Here is a 16,619-nt window from a genome sequence, read left to right on the forward strand (position 1 = left end):
CTATACTGGTAACCTTTAAAAGGCATAGTAAAAGTGGGTAAATTAACACTCTCTGAGATGACAGGTGATGCCATATCAGCCATGAGATCGGATGCAAACCTACTGAACAGTACAGTGGCACATACCTACATTTGACTAGGTGTTCTCCAAGCATGCGTTATGCCCAGAAGGAAAATCAGTGGAACACAACTTCTTGTTGACATCTGCATGGAGTCATCGGATCATCAGAAGTTAACTGGCTATTGGCCCTGAGCGCCCTACAAGCCTAGCCAAGAATTTAGGCTATCTTCTGTCAAGTCAGCACCCTGTGGTCAGCTTGATTTTGATAAGCAATACAAAAAGATACTTTATTAATTGCATTTGTGTACCGGGAAAGTACCTTGGTCCTGAAAGAGCCCATTTTCATAGCAGGCCCGGGGAGAAAAGCTACTTACAAAAACAATGATGCAGATAAAAATTAAACAATAATTGGTACAGTAGAAGAAACTGTTAAACATAGTGATTACAGTTATTTATACAAAATGTATACATAAAAGTAGGAATGTAGTTGGTTTGAGTATAGTAATATAAACATAATAGCAGGAATGTAGTTGGTCATCAGATGAATGCATTCATAGAAGTATAAACAGAGCTGAATTAATCAGCCTTTTTGTACCATTGTTGTATTGAGACAGAACCATGTCATGACATTGTCATAGCAAATTATTTCACTTGCTCCTACTGTGATATTTTCCATAGCAATAGAATGCATGTCCTTAAAGGTGGTTCTTAGTGACTGGTTGCCCACCTGTAATGACTACCTTATAAGCAACTCACTGGAAAATTTGTAATGTCTGCAGTCTTTTAGTAAGCACCTTTCCAAGAAGGCGCAGGGATGGAATTGCAACAGGTATGCGATCACCTCAGTTATGTGGTAATAAAGATTAATACAACTAACTACATAAGTAAACTCCCTAGGCTGTTGAGAATTGCAAACCATACTGTATGGGTGAGCACATAATTGACTCATAAGTAATGACTACAAAGAAAAGATGTCCATGGCAGTACAATTATTCGTGGATGGAAATTGCATTGTGCTATGACTTGTAAATGACATCTGTATTAATGTACAAGTTTGAAGTTAGTGAGGCATAGGTCTTCCTATGCAAATACTGATCAATCATTAGTCAGGGTTAGTAGAATCCATGAGACTCTGATGCATGAAATATTGGCAGCGAGCAACATGAGTCATACTGCAAATAAACCTTGGAGTTCTGTATATTGTCCCTGTGGTTTACAAAGATGCATGCAATCAAATTTGCTGTTGACAGGTCAGACTCAAAATAAAGGCAGAAGTGCAGAAACACATTTAAAATTTCACTTTGTGTAAAAATTATTTCACCCATGAGAGAGATAAAGGGAGACTGACACGTCACTATAGATTCTGCAAGTTTAACCAACGTGTGAAAAAAAAAAAAAAAAAAAAAAAAAAAAATTTGTGGATAGGTCGGAGCCTGCCAAGACTGCAGGTGCAGTAAGTGCTCCAAAGGGGTAAGAGTCAGACACACAGCTGTAAAACACATGAACAGAACCACCAAGAATGGGAGTATGAGGTTAATCCTCTTGCATACTACTGTGATAAGGTAAATAATGAGGAAGAGGATGTATCTGGTTGTTTAGTGACTCAATTGTATGCCATTATCTGTTGACTTAATTGCTGACATGTTCCCAGTCATGTGACATAAAACCATCCATTTTATGATGAGCAGACCACAAATATAAGGCACAAAGCTGGATATTTGTCATTAGTCTGAAAAGATGGGAGGTATGGCTGGAACCAGCAGTGGTGCAAACTACTGTCTGATCACATAGGAAATAGACTTAGTCACTGGTGATTTGGGTATCTTCTGCCATAAGAACATCATTGCATGTTGAGAATCCTACAGGCCAGGTTGTGCTAAGGTGCAGCAATGCCAGTAGTCCATTGTACTTGCCATGTTATTAGGCTAACCTGTTAGTAAAGGGATGAGTTAATACACAACACCAGGATCCATGGCAACGATTAGGCATGTAATTGACCAAAAAAATCTGATTTTGAAATCTCATTGGGGATTTGTGGGACAAAATGTGACAGAATACAGAAGTAGAAATGAACTAAATATTGCTAATGCAGATGCTGCTACTGACAAGTTTGCATTTCACTGCTTCATATACAAATCTAGAAAATGCTGCCCATGAAGTATACATGGATTATGCGGCATTACAATGAATGTGCTGAAGATATTGCCCTAACAGTTCTTGAGACAGATCAGCGATGAAGTAGGGAATCAGTGGAAATGAGCAGCAGACTCATAGTCGCTTTTCCTGCATTCTGCATTTCCGCAGGAAAAGCGACTATGAGCCTGCTGCTCATTTCCACTGATTCCCTACTTCAAATGATTAAGGGGACTAGCCCACAGTTCAACTTGTTTCAAAGCACTGTTGGGTTAATGCACCCACAGTATACAAGTAAGATTGGCAATTTTCTATCCATTTTTTCTTGTTAGGTGAAGCAGTTATTTAATGCGGCAGACCTGTAGTTAGCATTTGTTAAGCAGAGTTATGGTGTTAACTAAATACTGACTGGATATTTCTGGTAATCACTTCAAATAATAAAAAGCATATGACCGGACAAATGGCGATCTCAAATCAGTTGAAGGCTGTAAGGAAGGTACTGGAAAATATAGTAATGAAATGAAATATATTCAGACTATATGACACTATCCAGGCCATAGACGTGAATGTACTATATTTTTTATTGCATTGAGTAAAGCCAAACAATTTAATTTATTTTACATTTTTTACTGGGATGATTAGACTTGGACAGTGCCCATTTGTAGTGGAGGCCCAGGGAGAAAAGCTGCAGCCTAAGCTTAATTACAAAATCCTCACATCAAGTAATAAATAGAAATTATAGACCAAAAAAAAAGTGTTAACACATTTACAGGATAAAAATGTAAAATATATATATATGTATATATATATATGTATATATATATATATATATATACATAATATTAATGAAAATATAATTGATGCAGGTTTTCTTCAATAAATGTCAGTCATACTTAAATGCGAAGTAGTACTGCACCCCATATGCTTTCGTGGTTGGGATCTGCAAACATGTTTTTGGGAAACTTGCAAATCATTTTGGATGAACCTAAGACTTCCTGTCATCAACCAAAGCTATGCCCTAGGGCATGACTTGGTATAGGTCAGACCTACTGGGATGGCTTGCCATGCTGTTGTAGCATATGGCTCGAGTCAACAGAGCAAGGCTATGACTTTCTTAAAATGCTTTACTCTGTTACACAGACATTCAGACTCTGGCAGTGAGAAGGAGTAAGCCCTGCCTGCACCCTATAATACTCAAATGTAGGTAGTTGCTTGGGAGACTTGGAAGGGTGGAAGTGAGTGGTGCTTAGTCAGCCTCTCACCACAATAAAAGATGTTTACATACATGGGTTGCAGCTATAGATAGAGCATTAACTAGATCCAGCCAATCTGATGACAGTTGCCTACTTGTGATGGTTGTGTGGAAGCAGACATAACTTAGCTGTGCATTCCATGATAACAGAGGTGCTAAAGTTAGGCACAAGGCAAGTTGTCACCACACAGGCAATAAGTGGATCATGAAGGATTATCAGCTTAGGGCTATGAAACCATGATGAAGTTTCATCTGTAAAGATTTCATGTATGCTATTGACTTTTTCTGAGCACTGCAACTATGTAAAAGTATATACCTGCCCAGGTCGGGCATAGTGGGGAGTGCCACTTTGGCTACTGGACAGGAAGGGGCTGGTGGGAATAAGCAAAAACCCCTAATCTCCTGCAGAATGATGGTGAAAGTGTTAGTTGTACATAGTCTATGTATATTCACAGACACTGGTAACAAAAAAAGAATAAAAAATATATAAAATATCCACAACCAATACTTATATAATATCTCAAAGCACAATTAAATCAGAAATTGCAGGATGGTTCTGTAGATAGACATGCATTTTTTGCAGTAGTTGTAATTCTGGATTCATTAAGCTGCTAAGTCGGTTTCAGCAAACATTGCCACCAGCCCAAATACAACCCCGTCCTTCAAGGAGAATAGGTATAAGAAGCAGTTGACTACAGAGTCCACGTACAAGCAGCACATCACAACCTTGTTTTGTTAGTCAACTCTGTGCAGTTTGTTTCTAAAAAGCAACACTCAGACTGTGGTATTCACGCATAACAAGACAAGAGACTGAAAAATGTCAGAACTGCACAGAACTGTTAAGGTTATGATGTCATAACTTTTTCAAATCCCATGTCCAGATTGTGCATTTTATAGTACAGAAGCAATATAGAATGTGTTGCTCTAAAATAAAAATAAATTCCAAAAACAATCGGCTAAAATGCATTTTTTAGCTGTATGTACTATACTACCAAGTATAACTTCATTTAAAAATGTCACATGGGTTGCTGTGTTGCAGTTAACGGACTAATGCCACCCAGACCTTTGCAAATATCAAGCTATCTAGACTGGGCAAAAACTACAAGTGTGCAAAAGCAACCTTTCAAGCAGGAAAAATGGAGCACCAGCAAAACATCAGTTTGGGCCAACAATGTGATATTAACAGAGGGAGTGTAGAAATATTAGGGAATTGAAGGATCAACAGAAACATAAAGAAATGAGAATAAAACTTAGTAAGGGATACTTCAGAAGAATTCAATTAAACCTTGAAAACAGCATTGACATCTAGGCACAAAATCCAAGCTGTAAACCAATTTGCTCTTCCTGTCCTAACTTAGTTTTGGAATGATTAACTGGCCCCAAAACGTGATGGATAGATTAGATCAGAAAACACGAAGGAAGCTTCATGCTCACCAAATGATTTATAAAATCAGTGTATACCAAGATTATATATTCGCCATTCCATGGAGGGATGGGCCTCCTTGAAATTGATATGTACAGATCTGCAATCGTGGTACTTCACACATATGCACTGATCTCACAAGACCCAAATGTACTGAAAGTTTTGATAGCTGAGGAGACTAAATCTAAAAATGATTTATCTGCTTAATTGAGCAGAAGCATATCGGTGTTAAGCAGAAATGGAACTTAAACCAGAAGTAGATAAAATCAGGCGGCAACTGAATATACCCAAAAACAAAATAAAGAATATAGGGTGAAGGACCAGATAAAAATGGATATAGTGGCTCAAGAAAAGAAAGCAAAAGTAGCAATGATCATTGAAATCGCTACACCGAGTTACTACTGTGTCTTGCGTACAAAAAGTCTCAGTCATAAAATATCACTGTCTGCAGGCAGAAACGAGAGCAATGTGGAAGAAAGATACCCAGACAGTTCCAATAGTAGTAGGAGCAATGGGTCATAAAAAGAATGTACAATTGTATATAGATATGTCACCAATCCATGTAAGTCTGTACAAAGTGCAGAAGGAGTCATTACTGGGCACACTGCGGGTGCTGCGAAGAGCACTTTGGGTTGACATCAGAGTGAACCAATACTAATTTCATGATATGCCCATCACAACTCGTGCAAAATAAAGAAATCCACTAGACGGCTAAAACGGGAAGAAAAGCATTTAAAAAAAATGTTCAAAGACAACAACTACAGTGATGCATCACAGCTTATCCTTGTCTGTCAAGCAAAGGTTTATCCAGCATATCAGAAGTGCAGTAGTTTACAACTTTGTCTACTATTAAGTAGTATTTCATGCTACAGATAAGATTTCTCTTTGATATGCACTGCATCATGATGGCTACAGTAAGGGATCTGCACCCCAGGAAGCCCATTTGCAAAAATGTACACCTCCATGCATGGAGCGCTTCAGTTTCAACTCTCCTATTTCAGTTTAAAAAAGCTATGATGCAACAAGCAACTGCTATAGTGTAGACCGGACTCTGGTTTTAGTTGGTAAAAAAGAAAAGAAAAGGTTTAGCAAAAATTTACGATGCAGCAAACAGCTGCTATAGCGCACAGTGGTGCTTTACAGTAGAGCACGAAATGTGTATCTAAGCCATTACAAAAAGTGGGACGAAGGTGCACAATAAGGAAACCTTTTTAAATATTCCTCTTACAAACTTCGCAAGTTCATCTAATAGGTTTTCCATTTGCATGATTTGTGAGCATGGAGCGCTTGAATTTCAGCGCTCTCATTTTAGTTGGAAAAAAAAAATGTTAAACTAAGTAGGATGCAGTACACAGCTGCTGTAGTGTAAACCGCACAATGGACAATACCCTACAGGGATATGCAGTACACTTGGGAGCATCAGGGTACTCATATTATGGGATCAGCACTCTCCCAATTGGTACAGTGTATACCTGCATGCACAGAGCGCTTCTGTTTCAGCTATGATTCAAGCAGCTGCTATAGTGTAGACCGGACTGTGGTTTTAGCTAATAAAAAAAGAAAAGAAAAGTTTTATCAAAAATTTATGATTCAGCAAACAGCTGATGTTAAGTTGTCAATCTCGCCTTCATTCTTGCTTGATGGGTTCGGAGCCGATCCCTCGGCTCCGACTCGGCACTTGCTTTAGCTCGAGAACTCCTTTTACCAGCTCGAGGCAGCCCCATATCCCATGATGCAAGGCAGGAAGTACCCAGATCTCGTTTGCCGCTTCGCTTGGGAGGTCTTCTCTTTACCAGCTCCTGGTAAGTAATTCACTTTTGTGACTTTTAAGCACCTTTTTACTTAAAAACCTTATATATTTGATAGTTTAACTTTAAACTTATTTTTTCTGACAGAAATCCCTGTCTCTTTTAAATTTTTTTAGTCAGTTAATTTCCCTTTCCCATCCCCCCCCCTGTTAGGGTGTGTGTGTTGGTTTATTTTACTATATCCCCTTTTGGGATCAATTTAATTTAATTGGACTGGTGTGTGTGTGTTTTTTGGGCACCATGTCTAAAGAGAGGGTTTCAGGTTTTAAGAAGTGTGACTCGTGCTGTCAGAAGATGTCTCTGACAGACGGTCACACTTCTTGCCTGTACTGTTTAGGCCCTCTTCACCTGCAGGACTCCTGTGCTATCTGCCACTCCTTCAGCCAGAGAGTCCTGCAGGAGAGAAGGAATAAGTTGATTCTGAGGGGTCTTCTGCCGGAGGGCTCTCCGCTAAGTCGGCCCCACAAAATCAACAAAATCTGCCAAGACCCAGGCTTCTGTTTCTAAGCCTGTGGCCTCGGCCCGACTCAGATAGAGTCGAGATCGGCCCGCTGGAGCCGATTCTGGATCTGCTAAGCCTTCGCGCCGATGGCTATCGGCGCCGATCTGCTTTGACCACTGTGGGGTCGGTTCCTACCGCTCCGACACCCACACGGGCATCGGTGTCGGCTCCGATCGGCTCCGACACCCATGTGGCACAGGCATCGGTGTCGGCCCGATCGGCTCCGACACCGTTATTTGGTGGCTGTATCGGCTCCGCTGGAGCCGATGCATCGAGCGTTCTGCCGGCTCGAAATCGGTGCCAACAGGATCAATATCGGCTCCGATGACCCATTCCAGGAAGAGGTCGAGGTCTCCTTCCTTGGAGCCGATACTCGCCCGCCTCCCTCTTCTATCGGAGCGGAGTCATCGGAGCCGATCTTCAAGGTCATCCAGGTTGTCAGACCATGACCACGAGAGAGTGGTCAGTAGATTGCTCAAGTCACAGGTACTGGCACAAATGCTACACAGTGCGCCTCAGCAGACGACTGTTGGTCCACACCCCGTTACAGCTCCTCCTTCAACTCTACCCCAGAGTTTGGAGTTGGAGTCTTCGGCAAGGTTACTGCTACGGCTGGAGGACGGATACCCCTTCTGTTCCTTCAGCCCCTACTCTTATCTCCTCTTCCTTAGAGGGATTCGTGGTCGGGCTTCCATGGTCTCCTCCGAGGGGGTGAGTGGCATCGACCCTTGTCCGAGCCCGCTCTTCCCTTGGAGCCTCGGCCTTGGTGAGCTCGGCTCCGACATCTGCCTCGGAGGCTTCCCTTCGGTAGCCCCTGGAGTTCCTAGCTCTTGGAGCGGGGTCTCTCGGACCTGCCTGGGAGGGGAGCATTCGAGGTGATGAAGAGTGTACTGGCCACTGGTATCAGTCAGCAGTCTCTTCCCGTAGCTCCTCCCTCTATTGTACCTGTTGACATCTCTGCCACTTCTCTTGCTACAGGACCCAGAGATCCTCCGCCTCAGGTTTCCCCATTGGGAATTTCCCCCTCTTCCGAGGATTCTCCTGATGTTTCGGGAGATCCTCCTAGGAAGAGGACTTGTAAGAGGAAGCATGTAGACTGCCCCGAGTCTGTCACTGGATACTGACTTTGATGAGTCAGAGGGATCCCTAGATCCCCTCTGAGGATGTCTCCTTCTCAGACATCCTAGAACTTCTGAAACAGAGGGGAAACTGGCCTCCAACAATCCCTCTGAGGATGAGTCAGTATACCTGAGGCGTTTGGATCTCGGCCCTTCACCTCCTGGGTGTCTCCGCCTTCGACCCCTTATGCAGGTTATAGCACGAGAGGCGTGGACAGCTCCTGACTCTGTAGTGCCAGTCCCTAGGAGGCCTTCTAAATTTATAACTGCCCCTAGTGACAAACAATTCCTTACAAAGGGTGTCCCCGCTGATGCCATGGTGGTGGCTGCGGCCACCAAAAGGAACTTGCAGATCCTTCCGTGCCTGGCCCATCCTCCTAATAAGGACTCAAGGAGCATGGAAAGGTACGGCAAGGGGATGTTTTCCCCAGCGAGCTATGCTATGCTCGCTGAATTATCTTTGTCACTTCACCAGACTCCAGAGAGATATACTGAAGGAGCTGGGAGAAGTAGTTCAGGATCCTACAGCTGCAGGGGCCCAAGAAAAGATTGCTTCGCAGCTAGGAACCCTCAATTCCATTGCTAACTCCTCCATGCGGCTAATATCTTATGCTGCTGATGGAGCGAGTAGAGCCGCAGGCACAGGTGTGGCTCTTAGACGCCAAGCCTGGATGCGGCTATGTGATTTTGGGGATCCCTTTAAGGCGTCCTTCACAAATTCTCCCTTTGATGGGTCAGCTTTGTTTGGCCCTCAGGTGAAGGAAACCTTGACCAGGTGTGAGCAGGACGGCAAGACTCTTTCTGCTGTTGGAGTCCATTTTTCCACCCCTTCTAGGCCTTATCCCAAAGGACAGAAGGGTGGGAAGATGTGGTTCCGTAAATCCCAAGGAGTCACGCCGATTCACGCGGTCAGTTTACCCCTAGAGGCAGAGGGGTAACAACAACAGACGCCTCTAGAGGCAGAGGGGTCCAAGAACCAGGGCAACAGGGAGTCTCTTCCTGAAAAGCCTTTTCAGCATCCCTGAGGTGTTGCCCGGCTGTCCCTCCTTGGAGGCAGTCGGGGGAAGATTATCACTGTACCCAGAAGCCTGGCATTCCCTCACTCAAGACAGATGGGTACAGTCGATCATATCCAAGGGTTACATAATTCCTTTCGAGGAAAGTCCCTTCCGCTCAAGTTCCCTTCCAGATGTACCACCCGGTCTAAGGGACATTGCAGAGTTAGAGATCGCAAAACTACTGCAAAAAAGAGCCATTCAGCCAGTCACAATAGACCATTCAGAGCCTGGAATCTACTCAAGGTTCTTTTGGTCCCCAAAAAGACGGGAGACTGGAGACCAATATTGGATCTCAGCAGACTCAACAAGTCTGTCAGGAAGACAAGATTCCGAATGGTCACTCTTCAGTCAATTCTGCCCTTCTTACAGAAGGACAACTGGATGTGCTCAATAGATCTTCAGGATGCATACTATCACATCAAAATTCACAGACGCCCAGGAGATTTCTCCGCTCGGCTGGGGTCCAGTCATTTCCAGTTCAGAGCCCTGCCCTTTGGTCTCACTACAGCCCCAGAGTGTTCACCAAATGCATGGCAGTGGTCACGGCTCACCTGAGACGCCAAGGATTCCAGGTGTTTCCAGATCTCGACGACTGGCTCCTGTCAGCCACCACCAGGCATCAGCTTATACAAGCCAGGGATTACACAATAGACCTTTGTTCTCATTTGGGCATCTCAGTCAACTACGAAAAGTCATCCTTATCGCCCTGCCAGTCTATTACCTTCATAGGCGCAAACTTAAACACTGTTCGGATGTCAGCTACCCTTACAGAACAAAGAGTTTCAGACATTCAGACTCATGTCAGGATCATTCTGGCCAGCAAAAGGTACAGGCCAGAATGGTTCTAAAGGTATTAGGTCTTATGGCTGCGGCCATCACTCTTCTTCCCTGGCTCGATTCTACATGCGCCTCCTTCAGTGGATGCTGTTCACACAGTGGTCATACCAGCAACTTCCAATGCGTCACCAGATTCTGGTGACACAAACATGCAAAGAACATCTTGCTTGGTGGATCACATCGCCTCAGGTTCACCAAGGCAGGTGCTTTGTACCTCCGTCCCCGATAGCCACTGTCACCACGGATGCCTCCCTGATCGGGTGGGGGGGTCATTATCAGGGCAGGATGGTTCATGGACGTGGCAACCGTTCGAGTACCATCTGCACATAAATGTCCTGGAGATGAGAGCAGTGCTTTTAACGTTGCAAGCCCTCAACGACTTTCTTCCCGTAGGGACAATTGCAGTCCACACAGACAACATGTCTGTAGTTTGGTATATCAACAAACAGGGCGGAACCAAGTCCTACCCCTTGTGTCGAGAAGCCCTCAGACTATGGCAATGGGCGATCTCCTCTCATCGGTTTCTGGTAGCAATGCATATCCCTGGGAAAACCAACATTATAGCGGACAGATTGAGCAGAGCTATTCTCATGCCTCACGAGTGGTCTCTCAAACAATCCATAGCGGAAGAGATTTTTCTGGAATGGGGTCGTCCATGTTGCGATCTTTTTGCTACTCCCCAAAACAGCAAATGTCCAGACTTCTTCAGCCTCTTCCTCTATCAGGCCATCCCCCAGAGACACTCTGACCCAGGATTGGCCCCAGGGACTTCTTTATGCCTTCCTCCATTTCCTCTGATCCCTCAGGTGATCCAGAAAGCTACCGTTTTGAGAGCCAAATTGATTCTCATTGCCCCTTACTGGCCTCGACAAGTTTGGTTCCCGTTCCTCCATCGCCACCTTTTGGTGCAGCCGTGGCATCTGGACCCAGTACCAGATCTACTGATTCACCAATCCGGTCAGCTGCACCGGTCAATCCCTTCTCTCAACCTCACAGCATGGTTGCTCCACTTCCTTCCTTAGCCAGGCTTCCTTTGATCTCTAACCCAGTTAGAGATATCATAGTAGCTTCACTAAAATCCTCTACCAGGAGGATTTACACAAGCAAATGGAACGTTTCTCTTATTGGTCTAAGGCCCAAAATATTGATCCTTTTACTGCCCCTGTTCAGGCAGTTCTGGACTTCTTAGCAGAGATTTTCCATGCAGGCTCCTCTTCTTCCACAGTCAGAGTTCAGTTGGCTGCTATTTCTAATTTTCATGTCGGGATAGCAGATCATAATATTATGTCCCATAGACTCTGCAGGGCCTTTTGAAAGGGATTTTCCTACTAAAGCCTCCAATCAGGAATCCTCCTCCTCAGTGGGATTTAAATTTAGTGCTGACATCCTTGATTCTTCCCCTTGAGCCAGCTGTTTCTTGTTCCCTGAAATATCTTTCTTGGAAAACTTTATTCCTAGTGGCTATTACATCGGCCAGGAGGGTGTCTGAACTTCATGCTCTTTCGGTTCGACCCCCCTATTTGATTTTTCACAAAGACAGAGTATCTTTGAGAACTAATCCATCCTTTTTACCTAAGGTCGCTTCAAAAAACAATCTGAATCAATCTATTGATCTCCCTGTATTTTTTCCCAACTATTCAGATAGAGCTGAACAAAAGCTACATTATCTTGATGTCCACCGTCAGCTCAGATATTATTTGGACAGAACAAAAAAATTTAGAAAATCTGATCAACTTTTTGTTTCCTATGCGGATAATAAAAAAGGCCTTCCTGTTTCTAAAGTGACTTTGTCCAGATGGCTTTCTTCGGTCATCACTGAAATTTATACGATCAGGGGAAAACAGCTGTGCTCAAAACCTAAAGCACATTCAACTAGGAGTTTAACTACTTCTACAGCTTTTCAAGCTAGACTGCCTTTAGACACTATTTGTGCAGCGCCACTTGGGCCACTCTTCACACTTTTGTTTCGCATTACAAATTGGACTTGGCCTCCAGGGACAGAGCCAGTTTTGGCTCTACAGTCCTCAAGAGTTTGTTCCATTGAGCCACCCAGGATAGAGGTGCTAGGGACGCGTCCCATCAAGCAAGAATGAAGGCGAGATTGACAACTTAACATTAAGAAGTTATGTACCTACCATAACGTTCCATGTTAGTTGTCTTCTCTCGCCTTCTTTCTTGCGACCCTCCCTCCTTCCCCCTGGCCTGGACAGACCTTGTATAAGAAACTATAATGCTAAAGACCATTTAGACCTGGTCCTTTTTCCATTTGTAAGTTTCTTCTTCCTTTGGGAAGTATTGTTTATGCTTGGTGTTATTGCCCTTTTGTCAACAAACGAGATCTGGGTACTTCCTGCCTTGCATCATGGGATATGGGGCTGCCTCGAGCTGGTAAAAGGAGTTCTCGAGCTAAAGCAAGTGCCGAGTCGGAGCCGAGGATCGGCCCCGAACCCATCAAGCAAGAAAGAAGGCGAGAGAAGACAACTAACATGGAACGTTATGGTAGGTACATAACTTCTTATTATAGAGCACAGTGGTGCTTTACAGTACAGTAGAGCAAGAAATCTGTATCTAACCCATTACTAAAAGGTGCACAATAGGGAAACCTTTTTAAATATTTCTCTAACAAACTTTGCAAGTTGATCTAAAGTTTTGCATTAGCATTATTTGTCTGCATGGAGCGCTTGTGTCAGCTCTCCCATTTTTATTTCAACAAAAAGGTTAAGCAAATAGTTTGGATGCAGCAAACAGCTGCTGTAGTGTAGACTGCACAACGGACATACTGTACGGGGATTTACAGTACAGTAGGGAGCATCTCATACCTCTTTAGAGTAAGAACTCTGGACTAAGCCATTGCTAAAAGTGGGACGAAGGTCCAAAATATGGAAACTTTTTAAATATTTCAATTACACACATCGAAACTTGATAGAATACCATTAGCACAATTTGTGTAAAGAGGATCACACCTGAAACTAAAACACCTGTCATTATTTTTTAAATAAAATCAATAATGCTTTTTTTGCATGAAAATCATAATTTTTAAGGACCAAAAAGTATGAGGCAGAAATCTGGACATTTAGCGATAATCTTGCCAGTTGAAAAGTATGATCGGCACATAAAGGTTTGAACTTACCGAGGAGGTTATTCAACCTGTGTAAATACTTTTAAAGGATCGGAACCACAGCAGGTGCTGGTTTTCCCAGGGGAAGGAAAATATTGGGGGGGAAGGTCCTATTTAAAGAGCTGAGGGTAGGGAAGGGGTGTGTATGCTAACGTCACATTGAGGGTGGTACTATACTAGGCAGACAGACCGGGATGCTCCTGGAGTAATAGCGAAATTTGTAAAAACTAAGGGGAATGGTGCAGAAAGAGCGTCACAGATGCATTTTATACTAGTTAAAGTACGGATTGGTGAAAAAAAAATTGTGTTCTGGGACCTGCATCTTTGACACTCTTTGAGCTTTGCAAATTGCCCATTTGTTTGGAATAATGCAACAATGATTTCAGTCAGAACATAGTACAGTTATATAAGAACTTAATGTAACAGATGTCTCCCAATCACTGTTGCAGTATCCCTTATCACCTCTGACCTTTTTTATTCTGATGTTCTGTCTGGCAGCCTCTGGGACTGAGGGGGTGCTTTTTTATTTTTTTACTTTTCCCTTTCAGATTACTTCCTTCTCAGATGTCTTCAGTCTTCTGGCTTGGACCTATGCTTGTATATCTGCTTAGTATGCTTGTGCTCATGGGCTGATGTTATACTTCAGATGTATGGCTTTTGGAATGTTAAGGCTTTGGTTCCCTGCATGGATGTCTGGAGATAACGCATCTTACTCTGTCATCAGCTGACCATCTGTTATGGTGAGTTCTTAACACAACTGTGCTTTTATTCCTTTGGACAAGAACATTCTTGCTTGATCATCCTCCCTTTCTTCTGATCAGGGTTATTCAAGACCACTCAGAATTACTCCCCAGGGAATTTTGGTGACTGTCTTGGCCCAATTTGTAGTGGGTTTTCCCTTATGAACGTCAACAGTGACTGTTTCAGCAAGATACCTCCCAGGGTGGACCTACATGGAAAGAGGTTGTTTGACACAACTAGTCCTTCAGTCTGGTTTGTTTGACCATCTAGATTTTGCAATCTTGAATCAATTGTATGTATTTTTTGAGGGAGTTCTGTAGATGTTGAAGTAGGCAAATAATCCTGGTACTAAAAATCCAAGAGGTATGTGAAAAAAGATTTTCTAGTTGGTGTCCATCCTAGAACTAGGTCCCCTTAAAGTCCCAATGCCTCTCATTCTGCAGTATTTGTGTTGTCCTTTGACCTTACTTAGTCCTGCAGTATTTGCTATCCTCTGACCTTTCTTACTGCTGTATCAGATTTATCTATCATATCTGCTTGTTTGTGATCTTCACCCTTTTTCCTACCCTACCTAAAGTGAAACCTTTTTTGAAAAGGTAGGGGGTATGTTGTCTTACGTAGAACACTGGTGAACTGCATTTTGGAATCCTAATTCGTGTTTTGAAAAAATTTCTTTGAAACATGCTCGTCAGGCTGTTCAGAAATTCCTACCTTGGGAAACAGTTTCTTATTGCTTTGTCTGCTAGAAGAGTATCCGAGTTGCAAGCTTTTTATGGTGATTCGCCTTCTTAAGAATAGGATTTTTGAGAACAGATCCCTGATGTATGCCTAACTTATTTAGGTGTAATTTAACTAAGTTTTTCTTCTCCCTGTACTTTCTTTCCAGAAGCAACAGGGTGGGAGAGCATTTTATATACACTGGGTGTCCTTGGGCAACTTGTACACTACATTGGAAGGAAAACCTTCTGAAGTGTAGATCAGTTGTTCTATAATTAAAAGGGACAAAGTCTCTAATTGGAGAACATGGGCAAGAGTTGTATAAGTTGTGGTAGGATCAGGCAATATTAAGTGGTTTCCAGGGTTCTGGTTTCTTTAGTGAACTGATAAGGGGGGAACTCAAATTTTCTACAAGCAATAACTGTGTTCTTTACTTATGTTTTTCGATTACTGCAAGTTAAATTTTATGTAGATCCTGTGCATTATTTGCAAGGGATTATGGGTACTAACCTATCTTCCTCCTGTCCTGATACCAAGTTTGGTACTCTTTCAGCTTTGTTTAAGGTTACTTCAGCAGTGATCCAATGATGGGCATTGCCTGAAGACTAATGGGATTAGTCTTGCTGTTGCCGTAGATTAACTTATTCATCTTCATTACGATAAGTACTCATTTTTGTAATTTGTACAGTACAGTGCAAGTGAGTGTGAGCACTGTTAATCCGTGATATGTTTTCCAAAATGTTGCGGGTGATGTTTGGAGAAGGTTCCAGATGTACCTCTCAACGTGGGACAGAATTATGGCAGGATTAGTGAATATGAGTTATGACAAATTTTGTTTAGAAAAATGGAAAATTCTAAATTCAGATGAGCACGTCTAAAAGGAGCATCCATCAGGAAGAATAATATATCTTTGATCTTGGAAGTTGAGATGAAAAGGGGAAATTGATGTTGGTGTACTTTAAAATGTTAAGATTATGAGACAGCCCTAAAGACAGGAGGAAGTCAGGTGCATTGCCAGTGGACATCAGGTATGTTGCCAGGTGTTAAATTGAGAGTAGGAGTGTTTAGTAAGTTTGATATTCCATTTGAAGTCCTGTTTTCAGTGAGTCCTTCCAGTGGTCCTTAACAGAAACAGAGTAATGAGAAAGTTGGCTTTTCTGCAGAAGTGCTGGTGGATACTGTAGACCCTCTTAAGGAGACTCTGGAATTCCAACAAAGTAATTCAAGAATGCAGAAAAACATTAGCTGCTTTAGTAGAAACATTAAGTTTGCGTATCCATTGTGAAGAGAAATGAGCAAACTGCAGATCAAACTGTCCTTATAATTGAGTGTGTACCTGGTTTAGGGTTAAAATTTTAGGATATCCTGTTTAAGGTTTGCAATTTATTTCTAGTCTTATCTTGCCTTAATGCAATGCATAATTGCCTTTTTAGAATGGAACAGTTAAGTTTTCTAGTGCATTGTTCTGACAAATGCATTGAAAGTTGATAAGTTTTTGTAAGTTTACATTTTTTTTCCTTGTAGTTGACAAGAATGGTGATGTATGTATATCAATTCTCCATGAGCCTGGTGAGGACAAATATGGCTATGAAAAGCCAGAAGAGCGCTGGCTTCCCATCCATACAGTAGAAACTATTATGATTAGTGTCATCTCAATGTTGGCTGATCCTAATGGAGACTCTCCTGCAAATGTTGATGCTGCAGTAAGTGTCAGATTTTTAAATTCATGTTAATTTGTGTCCTGGGTGCTTCAGAATCAAATAACATATTGAGTAAGGCATATTTATGGTGGCAAAAAAACATTAAGTTTCTAGTCTCAAGTTTAACATTTGATCCGATGTTTTCATTCATT

The 16,619-nt window shown here is 42.5% G+C and overlaps 1 protein-coding gene across 1 annotated transcript in view; it reads left to right on the forward strand.

Annotated features, from left to right (window-relative positions):
- The window catches only part of UBE2G1 (ubiquitin conjugating enzyme E2 G1), a 685,202-nt gene that overhangs the window by 291,225 nt on the left and 377,358 nt on the right, over positions 1–16,619 (forward strand). Inside the window, exon 3 of the mRNA XM_044082100.1 lies at positions 16,292–16,470. Within this exon, the coding sequence (XP_043938035.1) occupies positions 16,292–16,470 (179 nt within the window). The remainder of the gene's footprint in view (positions 1–16,291; positions 16,471–16,619) is intronic.

This window comes from Protopterus annectens, chromosome 9.part0, assembly GCF_019279795.1.
Source record: "Protopterus annectens isolate FY-2018-M chromosome 9.part0, PAN1.0, whole genome shotgun sequence".
Taxonomy (NCBI): domain Eukaryota; kingdom Metazoa; phylum Chordata; order Ceratodontiformes; family Protopteridae; genus Protopterus; species Protopterus annectens.